Below are 14,914 nucleotides of genomic sequence, written 5' to 3' on the forward strand. Positions count from 1 at the left end.
TATTTGTTAGTCACTTTCCTCACAAAAGCATCCAGTTAAAACAAATGCAACCAGTAAAAACTTTTAAACACATCTATAGAGATAAGAGTTCCCACCCCAATAAGAGAACAAGGGCCAAAAGTCTGGATAAAGAGAAGAGTCTTTGCTTGGCTTTTAAAAATAGAGACAGATTGTGCAAGGTATTCCTCCTTGGGAAGAACAATCCACAAGCAAGGAACTGCCACTGGAAAGGCTCATTTTCATGCGTCAGATGATGATTGCAGGGTCTGGGGATAGGTAGTCCTTGGGGGAATTGGGGACCTGAGCTGCATAAGGCTTTAAATGTCAAACTCAACATTTTGAATTGAGCCTAGAAACTAAATGGTAGCCAATGCAATTGTGCCAGAATTGGTGCTATATGATCAGAGTGTTCTGTCCTGATCATCAAGCTGCTTGCTGAATTCTGAACCAGCTGCAGTTTCTAAACTGCCTCCAAAGGAAGCCCCATGTAGAACACATTGTAGTAGTCCATCCTAGAGGTTACCAGAGGGTAGACAACAGAGGTTAGGCACAACTGGCCACCAGCAGAAGTTGATGGCACTCCATGTCATTAAGGGAACTTGAGCCTTAAGCAACTCTAATGGATCCAGAAGTATCTCAATTTATGTATTTGCTCCTTCAGAAGGGAGTATAACCACATCCCAAGTTGGCCACACCTCTTCCCTCTGGTCCAGGGAACCACCTGCGAACTGTTCCTCAGTTTTGTCAAAATAAAGCTTCAGTTTACTAGCTATCATTCAGTCAATTCCCGAGGCAAAGCAAACTGTCCAGCACATCCACTGCCACACCTGCAGATGTAAAGGAGAAGTAGAGCTGTGTGTCACCAGCATATTACAGACAATGTAGTCCAAAATGCTGGATGGCCCCATTCAGCATTTTCATGGAGATGTTAAACAGTGGGGGGGATAAAATCACACCCTGCGGAATCCCACACTGACTGCTCCATGGCACCAAACAGTATTATCCAAGCACAACCATCTGAAAATTACCATCCAAGTAGGACTGGAACCACTGTAGAGCAGTGCTGCTCAACCCCAACTTAGCTGTTCCAGAAGAATACCATGGTCAAAGGTATAGAAAACCACTGAGAGATTGAGAAGAGTTAACAGGAACACACTCACCCTACCTCTTTCCCAGCATATTCAGGGTGAGCAAGGCAGTTTCCATATTGAAGTCAACTGAAATGGATCCCAACTGAAATGGATCTAGAAAATTGGTTTCATTCAAGAGAGCCTTTGCTCAGGGACCTTGCCCAAGAAGGGAAGATTAGCAACTGGTCATTAATTACTTAGATTGTCTGAATAAAATAAGAATTTCTTAAGGATTGGTCTTACCACAGCCTCCTTTAAGCAGGCAGAGACCACCCCATCACCATCCTGGCCAAGGCTGACCCCTCTCTTACAAGTTGTCACCCAGACTGAACCAAGCACCTTGACTATGTCCTTGGGCTGTACTACATAAACTTGTCCAACCCCTAGGACTGGGCAGACACTTCTTGAGATGTATCTGCTTTAACAGTGGAGTCAAGGTCTTGGCAAATGCAAGCAATTTTATATCAATCTTGCTCACCCACTCAGGTCTTGGTGATACAGGCCAGGTCAGCATTCTTATCCACAATCAAATCATGGTTAGGAAAAATCCTACTCAAAGTCAATCTGGCGTTCAACAGTAACAGCTGCAAACCTGAAGTTTGGCTGATAGGACAACCACCATTCCTCAAGCTGGAGAGGGGCCTGGCACTCTGATTGTCTATTCTGTGTCACCTGGCCTGTGTCACCTCTCACTCTATATCTACCCTTGCTCAGAATCACTATAATTGCCCTTTCCCCAGCTGATTTCGTCCCAGGCATATCTTTTCCTCCCACAAAATTGAGTGCCATAAAACACCTCTGAGCAAATGATAATTAGACAACAACCATCTAAAAGATAAAGTAGCTATAAAGCATCAGCTATGAATCCCCCCTTTTAAGAGCAGTTTTCCATGGAAAACTGAAAAAGGAAAAGCAATGATAATTTACTCAAGCAAGAGCTAGGTTGATTTTATGAACAGACTTTAAGGCTGCAGTTCTGTGCACACTGAACTTGGTGGAACTTCTTTCTGACTTGTTGTGCATAGGCTTGCCCTTTCAATATAGTTTGGCATTTAAAGTAAATAAAGCTACAGCATTTCTTAAGAAACATTTTAAACTAGAATGTAACTTTAATCCATATAGAAATGGCCCTGTTTACAGCTAAACTTCAGCTGAATTTCAGGAAGAAGCAGCAATCTTCTGGGAGGCCAACACTGCTGAAAAGCTGTTCAGAAAAATTGAGATGACAGATTAACAGCATTCATGCCATAGTTCACTCTTATCTGACACTTGGCTTTAACTACAGACAGATGAATTCTTGATAGGAAGGTAAACAAAGAAAAATATAATATACAGCACCCTAAAAATGTCATGAAAGGTTTGTTTTATGGTACTGAATTGCAATGTTTTTAACATTTAAAAATAGAAGTTTTGAAAATGCCCTTCAGATTGTTTAGGGAATTTTAATATCATACAAGAGCTTGTGTAACACTCATTTAAAACTAAATAGAACACAATATTGTGATTTGCATCCTGCTCATTGAACAAGATGTTATTCATAAGCACGTAGATAAATGTATATGATGTTTAAAGAGTGAGATTTAAAGAAGCAATAAGCTAAAGAAAAAATAACAAAATCAAAGCAGAGAACATTTGAAGAGGGATATGGCCTTATTTTGACATCCATCTTTTTGGAAAGTACATTGCTACATCAGAATATTAATAGTCAATAAAGGAAATTATATTTAAAACCTTGCATTGTTTTGTGATCTTTTTCACATTTCTTCAAAGGAGAGAGCACTCGAGTCATAGGTGTTTCTTTGGGATGCTCAAAGGAAAAGGATTTTGTGGATCAAAGTGGCTGGGAAGTAGCAGTCAGCAAAGGCAGCAGTTCAAAAGTAGAATCTGTTCAGAGCACAGATCCAACAAGCTCAGAACTGTTATAGGGTATTCCATCCTATCCAGCCACTAAATTAAATTGCCAAGGTCTACTTTATCACTTCCATCAACTCACATCTGATTTTTATTAAGCTCCTATTTGGCCCTTTAAAAAATAAATAAAGGAGATTTGGAGGACCTCCCATGTAATTTAACTTAGATCAAATTTACATTAGCATTCCCTTCCTATAGTGTCATTATTAGAATCACCACTGCAGTTGTACCAAGTGCTGTAAGTTCAGTGGAAGATACCGGTATACAGCATTTGCAGGCAACCCTGAATGCAGTGCATACAGTTCTAAATTCAGAAGTTCTTGAGGCCCAACTGTGTTGCATGCAAGTATGTGTAATTGAACCATGATAACCCTTTTATTTTAGGAAATGCTTTTTCAGTAGCAATTTCAGGTAGGGAACTGACATGCGAGGAAAGGACTAAGCATGCCACACACCCATTTCTCTGCTTCAGATTACCACTTCCTGAAGTGCTTTTTCCTTAAATAAAAGGGCTGCCATGGTTCAGTTACGTGCGTTTGCATCACGTAATGTGTAGTTATATCCTCAGATAGAAACAGGTGGATAGAACGTCCTTTTCAAGTGTGATGTTGGAAAGGTGGCATATGAAAAATGTAACTAAATCCGTAATAGATAACTGCAGCTATCTTGACACTCCCTTGCTCAGTGTCCTCAGATGCCTTTGTGCGATGGACCATACACCCACCTTTACTTGCTGCAATAGAGTATGACATGGGCATAACTTTTCTTTCTCGGAGAGGCTCATACTATTTGTTTTCTTGTTTGGGCCAAATAATGTTTGAGATCCTTTGTTGTGGAACCACTGTAGTGTATGGCTAAGCTGGAGAGTCGCCAATTCAATCTCACCTCAACTATACACGAAGTCCTCTGCCCATATCATCTACATAGAGATAATAATATGGACCTAACATACAAGATGGTTGTAGGAATTACTGAGAAGAATGTGCATGGAGCTCTTTAAATATGCAGAAAGTGTTATATAAATGCTAATAATTAATTTCATTATAGTGGCTGTGAAACTAATAGGCTAGCCAATGCCTATCATTAAGATCTCTACCCATCACCTGCTTTTCATTTCTCCCTTTGTCAGTTGCATCCACTAGCAAATCATTAATCTACATCATGTGATTTCCCCCCCTACCATGCCACTCTGGATATAGATCAGTATTTCTATCCATAAGCATATATGGGGGAGATTGTGATGTCCTTGCTGCCACATACCAAGTTCATGGCAGTGGCTAGATTCAGACAGGTGCCTTTCATAACTCAGTCCTGTTGGCGCTCTGCTACATTGGTTTTCTCTCCCTTTTCAAATCCCCTTCTCTGGACATGGCACTTTCCCAGCCCTGATTTGCAGAAAAGAAGCAGCAGCCAGTCTTTCAAGTCACGTGACCAACATGACTGAGTTATTCCACCCTTAGTTTTGTGAATGAGCTTTAAATCTAGGTTTCCTATTTCCAATCCCAGTGATTACTCCACAGAGCCTGCCTGTTAGTGTTTCTCTAGTACCATACAGAAAGTTTAATATAGAGAACTGTTGCCTTGTTGGTTCCAGAGTATAAGAGGTTCAAAGTAGATTAGTGATCAGCCTTGAATAACCTGCCTTTATTTGAAGAGCAAATATTGGCTCAGTAAATGTGTTATGGCACCTGTTTGTGTGCAAAAGCACATTGCTATTAATTTGTGCTGATTTGGAGTCTGTAGTATCACTCTTGCGAAGCTCCAGGCTTTTCACAGCTGCCTTTAATTAAATTACTGCTTCCTATCTACACACAGAGACATGTACACACACATTCATTTATTCAAAGGCCTTATGTATTCTACCTTTCAGGGGAAAGCCCTCCCAATGATGCTTATGAAAGATATTGATTTCTAAAATTTTATTTAAAAGCGTATCTAAACCATTTAATATTTCAAAAATCTCTTAAATGGTGTACAGAAGCAACATCAATGAAAACAATAATTTAACTTAAAGCCAATAAAACAGTATAAAAATATAATGGCAAATCCAACAGACTAGCTGGGGCTGATGGGAGTTGTACTCCAAAAAAGTCCAGATCTGGAGGGTACCAGGTTGGCAACAGCTGGATTAATGGGTAGCATGAACTTTCTGTGTTACTTCAGAAACACTGCAGTAATAAAGTCTGTTGGGGGCATCTCTTGTGAAGTATTGTAATGTGGTGACTGAAAAATTAATGCAAGTCATGGCTTGTATAATTTCCTGCAAGTCTAATTGTAAGCTGCAAATTTTGATTGATGTCACATAGCACTTTCATGTAGATTAATAAGAAAGGGGAGAAAAGATGGAACCCTGTAGGACAGGTATGGTTGAACCTGAGATTCTCCAGGTGTTGCCCAATCAGCTCCAGCCAGTATGGCCAACAATCAAAGATGGTGGAAGTTATATTCCAGCAACATCTGGAGGGCTACAGGCTAGCCACCTTGATGTAATTCCCAGGGGAAATTAGTCTTCCAGTACCACCTTCTGGAATTATGTCACAACTTAGAGGAAGTCCAGAAAGAGGACTTTGGTCAATAGTAGCAAAAAGTAGTTATCACTCCTGTGTTTCTAGAACCATGCTGCCATTAGTTACTGTACTTCCAAACAATAAAGGGAGAAGGAAACTGATGAAACAATTTCATTTTCAAATTCCTGAATGTGAAAAAGTTGCACTAAACATTGTAGGCTTGCTCATCTTCTTCCGTTAATTCTGGTATTCCAAAAGCATGCAACTGGCATTTGTCTTTCGATTTACAAAAACTCCATATCTTCAAACTCTGAATTATTTAAGCTCCCACAACACATGCACTTTTGCTTTTCAAGCATGAGTTATAATTTAATTAAAAACTTCTGGTGCATCGCTAGCTATTTAAATATTTAAATGTTCCATGGATCACTTTCGATTATCTGCTCACATGAAATTCCTGAAGATGTCAGATTTTTAAGATTCCCAAAGTTACACTTGGAATTGTCTGTTGATGCAAAGGGGACTGTGATAATTACATACATCCATTAGTATCAGCAGAGGAGATAAACTTTGGGGAGGCTTAATGGGCATGTCTCAGTGACAGCTAGCAAAGAACATTTGGCATGATTAAGGATAGACTTGAATGTACTTGAAAATATACTCTCATTATGGACGCCCAGTGGAAGTTGCACTTCAAATGTTAAATTCCCCAGAAGAAGAGTTATGTGGCAGGGAAGCTTTGAAATCCACCGTGGCCGTCATCCAAATTATTCTCTTCTCTTTATGTCTTTCCGCTGTCAGATTCATTTTGTGATGCCCAACTTGGCTCCCTGTGTGCGTTGAAAAGAGGCAACCTGTTGATTTTTCCTCTCTCTCCTCCTGCTATGTTTCAGATTGTCCGAAGATACATCAAGGAGTGGCTTGAGAGAAAGAAGCCTCCGTTTGGTGCTATTAGCAGCTGTGTGCTCCTGATGATAATCTATACAACGTTCTGTGATACTTTTTCCAATCCAAACATTGACCTTGATAAGTTTAGCCTGGTTATAATCGTTTTCATAAGTAAGTACTACCAGTTCATTTATAATCCCTTTTTAAAAGCTGGAAAATGTTTAAAAGGAGCTGTGTATTCCTGCCCAAGGAATCAGAGCCCATAGTGTACTCCCACATCCATTCTGAGTTTCTTTGTATTGCGACCACATTCTAATATGTGATGAATTGGAGCTATTGAGCACTTCCATGGTCTTTGGATGCATTTTAGAAATGTGGAAGAAGTAACACTCGCTATAATTTTCTATCATAGAAATGGTGCGCCTTAATATGTGGGTAACGCCACAGTAGCATAGATTCAATTAAGACATTTTCTCCTATTTAGTAATGATGCGCTCCTTGAAGAACAAGCATACTTATGGGCAGGGGCGTACGAGGGGGGGCAGGGGGCGCACCCCGGGTGCCACCCTGGGAGGGGTGACAAGATGGCCTGCTGCCTCCCCCCCCCCAGCTGTAGCGCAGCCTTTGCACTTGCAGTGACACATGCAAAAAAGTGGCAATTTTTAAGCACACAGTTGTACTATTTTACAAAATGAAGGTTGATGGTATGACCTAGCAGGAACAGATGGCTGGATACAGGGACCTGCTCATAGTCTCAGCAGTGGCAGCTGTCATGCCACCAGTTACCCACCCTCTCTCCATGCACACAATATTTTGAACAAGGGTGCTTAGCTGCCGTAGTGCTCAGAAAGTAGTGTTGCTAGCATCTGCACTGTTGGATAGCATCCTTGGTTTGTTCTGCCACAGAGTCAGCTATCGATTACAATACAGATGGGCTGCCAGAACAAAGCCCCTCATTGTAAGAAGAATCCAAACACACAAACGGAAGCATATTTTTCTTCTGTGTATGCAGAGGCATGTGTGGAAGGATTCTCTTGTGGCCCCTGCAGTTCCTGAAGTGGGAAAGTGTCAAGTTTTAAATTCTATTGTGCTTCAGTTAGTCTTCCATCTCTAAGCAGTAAATAGCAGAGCCGACTAAGATATGGTCTTCTGGATATAAAATCTTAAAAGGGCATCCACTCTCCATGGGCATTATAGAGCTTACGATATTATGGTTTTCTCCGTGGTTAACAGCAAGAGTGTCAGTTTTTTATTGGTGAATTTTTGTAGGATGGTTCTAGTTGAATAGCATCATGTTAAAATATTTGTTGTTGGTAGAATATTGTTCTGTCATAAAGCTCAAAAATTATATTTCTTGCACAATCAGTACGTTTTGTCCTGTCCATATATATAATTTATATGTTTTGGTCAGGTGTAAAAAATGTCAGATAAGTTGGACCAAAAAGGCCCGTGTAAAGCATTTTTTTAATTGCCTAAGGAGAGAGAGGGTGCTATTCAAGTAAATTTTACTTAGAGGAGACCTACTGAAATTAATGGGCCTAACTTAGTCATGTTCATTACTTTCATTGGGTCTACTCTGAGTAAACCTCAGGTAAATGCTATTTGTTGTCTTTTGTGTTCTTCCATATATTTGATGATAAATAATGTCCCTTGGGATTACCCTTTTAAAGATTAAAATTAGCTCAGAAAATAAAAGTATTCTGCTGTAACTTGGTTAAAAAACAGTTCCTGTTTTACTAAATAGAGATCAAAATGTGGGGAAACAATTCAGAAATTAATGCAAACCAAAAGTGGAAGATGGTGGTGAGGAAGGGCAAACAGCCATGTGAGATTGTCTGGTGAAGCTACAAAATTTCTAGTCCTCATTCATCCAGGAAGAAATAGATGCATAGAAAGCGCACACATCCCACACACCCTGCGCTTCAGAAGTTATCCTCAATGTAGGAAACGTCAGGAAGAACTTGAGATTGGGCTGGACATGTCCTGTAGCTCCAATCGCTCCTTTATATCTGTGTTGACCCTGCAAGCGACTAACACATAAAAACTTCTTTATTAACACTTTTAAATTCATAAATACTTTAGGAATATTTAATAAGATATATTGCAGTCATACATTATATGCAGTAAATAATTGCATACACAAACATACATATAAAGATAAATATGCATGTATATGTTCTTCCTACTATTCCTTTCAATATCCTCATCTTTTAATTGTCATAACTTTTCTTAGCTTTTAATTTCTTAGCTTCTTTGTATTTAATATGAAGCAATTTCTTTTGTCAAAAAATTAACATTTATCAAATTCCTCCAATTAATAAAAGTTCACCCATTCAAAGAAACCAGCTTGACCTGTTATGTGAGTCTCATACTGAAAACCAACAAGCCACCAGCCTTCTTGATCATTTATTCAGAGTATGAGAGCCATTTCTAAGCCCTTCATTACTTTTTCCTACTATGATATCAAGTCTTTGCACAGGGTGAATAGGAGAATTTTGTAAGGTATTATGACAGTGTTTAGTGCTGCAGGTACATATCTGACTTTTGTACTTGTAGCAGAATAGCAGGCATATATTTTCTCATTCTTAATAGTAAAGTATATGCATTTTTATATGAAGAGATGGGTGTACATCTAAAATGCACGTTTGTGTGGGTCTTTTCATGTTGCACTTAACATTTATCAAACTAATTTGTCTTTCAGTATTTTCAGTTCAGCTGGGATTCATGCTGTTAACTTTCTTCTTCTCTACAAGGTATGGTACGGCAGTAAAAGTTATCTCAATGGCAAAAAAGAATAGTTGGGTGCAAAACAGGGGAGTATTGTCCTTTCTGTCAGCAACTCAAAAGTTTGTACCAGGTGTGTGGAAAGTCTTATGCACCTGAGAAAGCAAAGGATGGGCAGATAATCTACTCCAGTTACTGTTTGTTTGAACATTTATACCCCACCTTGCTATGATACAATCTGAGTCAATAGAAAATAGAAAATGAGCATTACAATACATTCCCAATATCGCTGAGAACAAGCCCTTTGCAGCTGTTGGGGAAATACTGTAAATATCAGCAGAGGGTCTCTGGCTGGCTGCAGCTCCAATTAACTACACGGTGAGTGGAGGAGGCAGATGTAGTGAAGAAAATGCCTAACTGGGGAGTAGTTAATTAAACAATTCAGGAGGAGGGGGTAAAATGGTGTGTTGGGCTTTCCTGGACACTTGCAGTTTGGAATAATTACTACTCTAATACGTATTCACACACTCTCTTTTTACTTAATAGCCACTAATTGAATAAGGTCCAAGAGCTACATCTCTGCAGTCACAGAGGGAATCCCTTCTGTCCCTGTGCTTTGCTTGTTAACATAGGCCTGATCTAGCCCTATTAGCATAGTGCTCTGCGATGCAACCTGGCTTTTATTACCAAGATTTCTGTGGTGCAATTAATTTTTGAAGTGCCTGGGAAAATCTCCTGCACAATCAGCATGGTTGATTGGCCTCCAGGAGGCAGTTATTAGGCACCTTTAATTGATCTTCTGTATACAGACCGTATTTTTTCATAATGACCCCCAGTGGATGGTGGACAAATTTAATATAAAACAGAGCCTACTTCCTGGTTTTGCACTCGTCTGTGATGTGCTAATTTTATCAGAGCCAAAAAAAGTGTGTGCTGAACTGAATTCAGCACCTTCCCCAATCACCTAACACACCCCTAAAGTAACAAATAATCTATGCCTTTCTTGGAGCTGGGGTAGTTTATTTCCTTCCCATTGGGAGGCAAATTGTAAGTTGTTTTTGTTTTTATTTAAAAGCAAGGAAAAAGTATAGCTTTCCACATACACATAGTTGGCCATTATGAGAAGAGGATGCTGAACTAGATGGGCAAGAGCTGGGTAGTGATTTCGACAGGTGGTTCAGGCACTTGCGGTTTCCCCTCCTTCTATACACACACACACACACAAATCCCTAGAAATGCAGACTGAATTTTATTGAAAATACTTTGATATTTAAATTAATGATAATTTTCCTGTTACATATGAGCAGCCATTCCTTTCCCTAAGCCATGTGCCTAGGTTCAGACCGCACAACAAGCTGTTGTTACTCCAGAATGGAAACAAAAGCCTTCCAATTCCTTGTGATAACACTGAAAGTGGAGTAGGTAGCACAAACCCAAGTGCCACTGCATCCTGTCCTTAACACTAAACCGTGGTTTAACATTGTGTGCAAACACAGAGATAATGTTTCAATAAGGCTACAAGGAAATTATGCCAGTATTTTAGGCTTCACCCTAGTAGACTATTTAGAACTGTGTTTTAAGAATACTGGTGCCCAGTTTTTGAAATGTGAAAATTAGCTTTAATGTGGTACTTTACATTTGTGGAAAAGTACTCTGGGCTGGGATAAACATATGCCCCATGAGAACCAATTGGAATGCTTTCATAGGTGCCAGCTCCCTGGGTGCCCGAGCACCCACAAAATTCCCCATGAAGCAGCCAGGCACCCACAAATTTTGGTCGCGGAGCCAGGTTGACACTCCTGAACCCTCTCATTTTCCAGATAAGAAGATATGCAGACAAGATTTTGCAACAACAGAAACTATTCCATTTAATGCAAAAATCAAAAGCTGCTGAACTATATTTTATGAAACCTAATGCAAAGAGATTAAAAACAAACTTATAGGGTGTGGAAAGTGAGCAGACATTTGGTAGAAGAGACTTTTAAAGTTCCTTACATTTTTTCTAGGAAGAATTCTGGTTTTACACCAGCAGATACAGTGGCTATTATCTTCTGCTCTACGCACAAATCTCTGACTTTGGGTAAGTCTTTACTAGAGGTTGAGTTCAACTTTTCAGTCTAATCACACTGCTCCTTATACTTCACTTTGTTTTGAAAGTGGTTTTCTGATTTTCTGTTATCAGTTCAGCAATATGACAAGATGTAGTATAAAAGCCTAGCATTAATATTAGTACATTCATGAGAACACTTTTGCAATGGGCAAGTAAATGTTTCCTAAGAGGAAGACAACATAGTCTTCTCCTCTGGGAATTTAGTAATTGTATTGCAGTGCCATTAATCTGTTCCTTCTTTAGAGAAAGTGATGTGATTTTTTCTTTGTTTTTGATGTTCTCTTTCTCTAATCTAATATTGATAAAGTTTGTGGTTCATTTCAGATTATGTTCTGAGTTATTACAACACAGTCAAACAGCAAAATTATTATAGCTCAAAACTGTAATGCACAAAGCATTTACAATATAAAGAAACATAAATAAAGACAGCAGTGTTTTATCAAATATCAGTGTATTTATCCTAAGCAGTCTCTGGACTATGTGTTTATTCATTACAATTCAGTATTCAAAGATCATTGACTTACTAGTCACTCAAAATTCCCTTGCAATAATATTTGTTATGGTAGATATGTACAATAAATTTAATTAAAATACAGTTGTACTTTGAGTGGGAAGGCACTGCTGAACATTGCATTTATTTCCTGTGATTTATGGTGATTAGCAAAGATCAAAATAAGAATTTTTAATATAAAGTTTACAGATATTTGTCATACCATACATTCTCACAGTGGGTGGTATCCAAAAATGTCCACTTGCATGAAAAAGCCACTTGTGCAAAGGGGACTTCTCATTTCCCCCCTTCCTCATCCCCAGAATCTGCTTCACAAGGTCCTTCAACCCTCTGTGGCAGATTTTGGGGGCACATGTCTGCTTGCATTGCCTTTGCTGGTGTTTGTGTTCCTTCTGGTGCCCCTCATTCCATCAAAGCTTCTATTTCCTGAAGGAAGCCTTCTTACTTCAAGTAGCTTGCTTGACTCTGCTCATTAACCACATTGATGCCATCTTGTTGATGCCTTTACTGATGTGTAGCATATATTCTAGCAGAGCTTCTATTATTGTACTTTTGAATAACTCTACCACTATCAGTTGCAGACCAATGTTGCAATATCGAAAACAAGAAAGGTACAATGAGCACTCAAACCTGTTGAGTGTTTTCTTCAAAGTAAGTCCCAGTAGGGCTTTCTTCAAAATGCATGTGCAATCTAACTCATTGCAGCTAAAAATGATAGTGATGTAAAAAAGAGAAATATGCCGTATAAGCTGGGACCTAATATATATTTGGGCTGGGTAACTTTAAACATTTTTGGAAATGAACTTTTAAAAATTGCCATTGGAAGTTCCCTTGAAGATTCCATATGCAAAAACATGGCACTTAGAAGTACATCACTGTCTTTCAGCCCTTTTCAATTGGAAAGAACACATCATTATACGGTAATTAATATTTGGCATTTTCTCCAAATATAACCACAAGTCATTGTTCCGGGAAGCTGACGGAAAGTTTACCAAGCAATTCAAATCAAGAATGGTAACCCTAGGGAAAATATTTGCAAATGCACCTAATTTATTCTTACGTTGGCGTCAATGAGGGCTTCAGTTTCTTTCAGACCTACATGTCAAGATCACTCAATGTGGACCTCTTTGGGCTGGTGTATTTGTTCCATAAGACTCTTCTGTTGACTATATGCGCTGATATAGGAAAGATCCTCAAATATCTATCCAGCTTTCTGGCCTTGTTAGCACACAACTCCAGTGTATTGCATTAATTAAATCAATTGGTTTTGAGATGGAACCATTGCTAGGCACTTTGCAATCTCTCTCACTGTTGTCCTAACCCACAGTAAGTCCTATGTTAAATTCACAGCAAGCTCCTCAGTGTTAAGAAATCTAGTGCTAGAGGTGGAAATACATCACTTGAAGAAGAAAAAAGTAGTGGTGGATAATATGGGTGGCCATTATCATGATCATCATCATATACTGTGTTCTTGGACACGTTGCATGTATAGGGAGCCCTATATGAAGTAGAAAAAGGGGAATTGGTTGTGTTTTAGTGTCTACATTTGGTAGTTGTTAGGGCCTGAATAATTTCCAAATGAATTTATAAAAAAGGAAAGCTAGAGAACTATCAGCAAGACAAAGGGGTCTGAATCGAAAAGCTATGAAAAGGGGTGAACATTTACAACAAGCACTAGATTTTCTACTCAACAAAGACCATGGAGGAACACTTGTGAGTTTCCACTTTCCAAAGCAAAAGCAATTAGTATGCTTTGTAGCAATAATGATAAAGTTGTTGTTGTTGTTGTTGTTGTTGGCATCTGTCTGTCTTGAGAGATGAGTGCACCTCCAGGAGTGAAGTCAAACTGCGTTAGCAGCTCTATAGTAACACCCCCAGGGTGCAAGTCTGGCCATTATGTAAGGAGGTCCTGGGCTGCCCAGACAACAAGGACACCCACCCCTTTTCGGCCTCACTAATGTGATCCAAAGGAAAGGAAAGCAATACATTTGGCACCAGCTTGGCTGCAGGAGTTGCCAGAAGGAGGGCAGATGCAAAGGACAAGCCTTTTCAGTGGTGATGCCAGTATGTCTGAATGGCCTTCCTGGGAAGAGCCAACAACCTCATTTCTTTCCCTTTTGAGACAGGATCTGAAAAGGTGTTTGTTTGTTTTATGGATGGACTTTTAATAATGTTGAAGTATCCTTTAAGTTGTTTTGCATTTTAATATTGAATTATTATTTTTCTTCCGTTGCAGATTTTTAAACTTGTGCTTTGTTCATTTTGATCCTTGTACGCTACCTTGGGTGCAGATACTATAGAAAATATTTAAGTTTTATTTTTAAGAGATCTTCTCCACAAACAGCAAAAGTCTTGCACCAGCCAAGTGATTTGAGTTTTTACCTCACTGGAAGTATCAGCTGATCAGGTGGTTATGCTAGCTGAAACCACTATTGCAGAGTAAGAGACAGAAGAGGTGAATGTCTGCCATTGTCTTTAGACGCCATTATGGGCAGAGAGCTCCTGAATAAGCATGCGGTTACTGACATAAGATGGTTTGCACCAGCAGCTTCTCTACAAATTTCCTTGTTTAATTACATTTTTAAAGAGAAGTGAAAATAGGAGAAAGACTGAGGAAAGAGAAGAGAAGAAAGATTGATTCTAGTGGCTAAAAAATAAAAGTGGGTCCCTTGGTTGCCAGCTGGGGTTTAATGTTGATCCGAAAAAGGTAGATTGCTGTGTTCCACATTTCCTAAATACTGTACTCTGATCTAAAATCCTCAATATTTAGAAGAGTAATTTTTTTGTCATAGAATTTACCAGAGGTCCTAGTCAGGAAGCTTTGGGATAATTGTGAAAGCATGACTAATCTGCCAGCTTTTTAGAGCAGATTTGTTTGTGGTGTGTTTTCAGGGGATGCAATGGGACAAAATGCTGCAGTTCAGGAATGAAAGTGGGCGGCAAGTATAAATGGGATCTCTGGATTGAGGCCCCTGACAACATGGGAGTAATGCTTTGTCTAAAGTCACATTGTTCTGGAATAGTAATTAAGTTAATCTACTATCGTCTGTTCCCAAGGCCAGATCTTTCTACCCAGGAAACCAACAAGACTTTTGCTGCCGACTTCATAATGAATGACAATTTGTCTGTTGTG

At 39.2% G+C, this 14,914-nt stretch overlaps 1 protein-coding gene across 6 annotated transcripts in view; it reads left to right on the top strand.

The window, feature by feature from the left end:
* Nucleotides 1-14,914, top strand: part of SLC10A7 (solute carrier family 10 member 7) — a 122,004-nt gene that overhangs the window by 91,309 nt on the left and 15,781 nt on the right. For 5 of the 6 annotated variants that reach the window (XM_033161375.1, XM_033161372.1, XM_033161373.1 and 2 more), the window contains 3 exons: nucleotides 6,442-6,607; nucleotides 9,138-9,189; nucleotides 11,167-11,240. In XM_033161375.1, coding sequence (XP_033017266.1) covers nucleotides 6,442-6,607; nucleotides 9,138-9,189; nucleotides 11,167-11,240 — 292 coding nt within the window. Of the gene's footprint in view, nucleotides 1-6,441; nucleotides 6,608-9,137; nucleotides 9,190-11,166; nucleotides 11,241-14,914 lie in introns of those variants that run through there. The other variant, XR_004427401.1, reaches the window with a different exon arrangement.

The sequence above is a fragment of the Lacerta agilis genome, chromosome 9, assembly GCF_009819535.1.
Source record: "Lacerta agilis isolate rLacAgi1 chromosome 9, rLacAgi1.pri, whole genome shotgun sequence".
In the NCBI taxonomy this organism is placed as follows: domain Eukaryota; kingdom Metazoa; phylum Chordata; class Lepidosauria; order Squamata; family Lacertidae; genus Lacerta; species Lacerta agilis.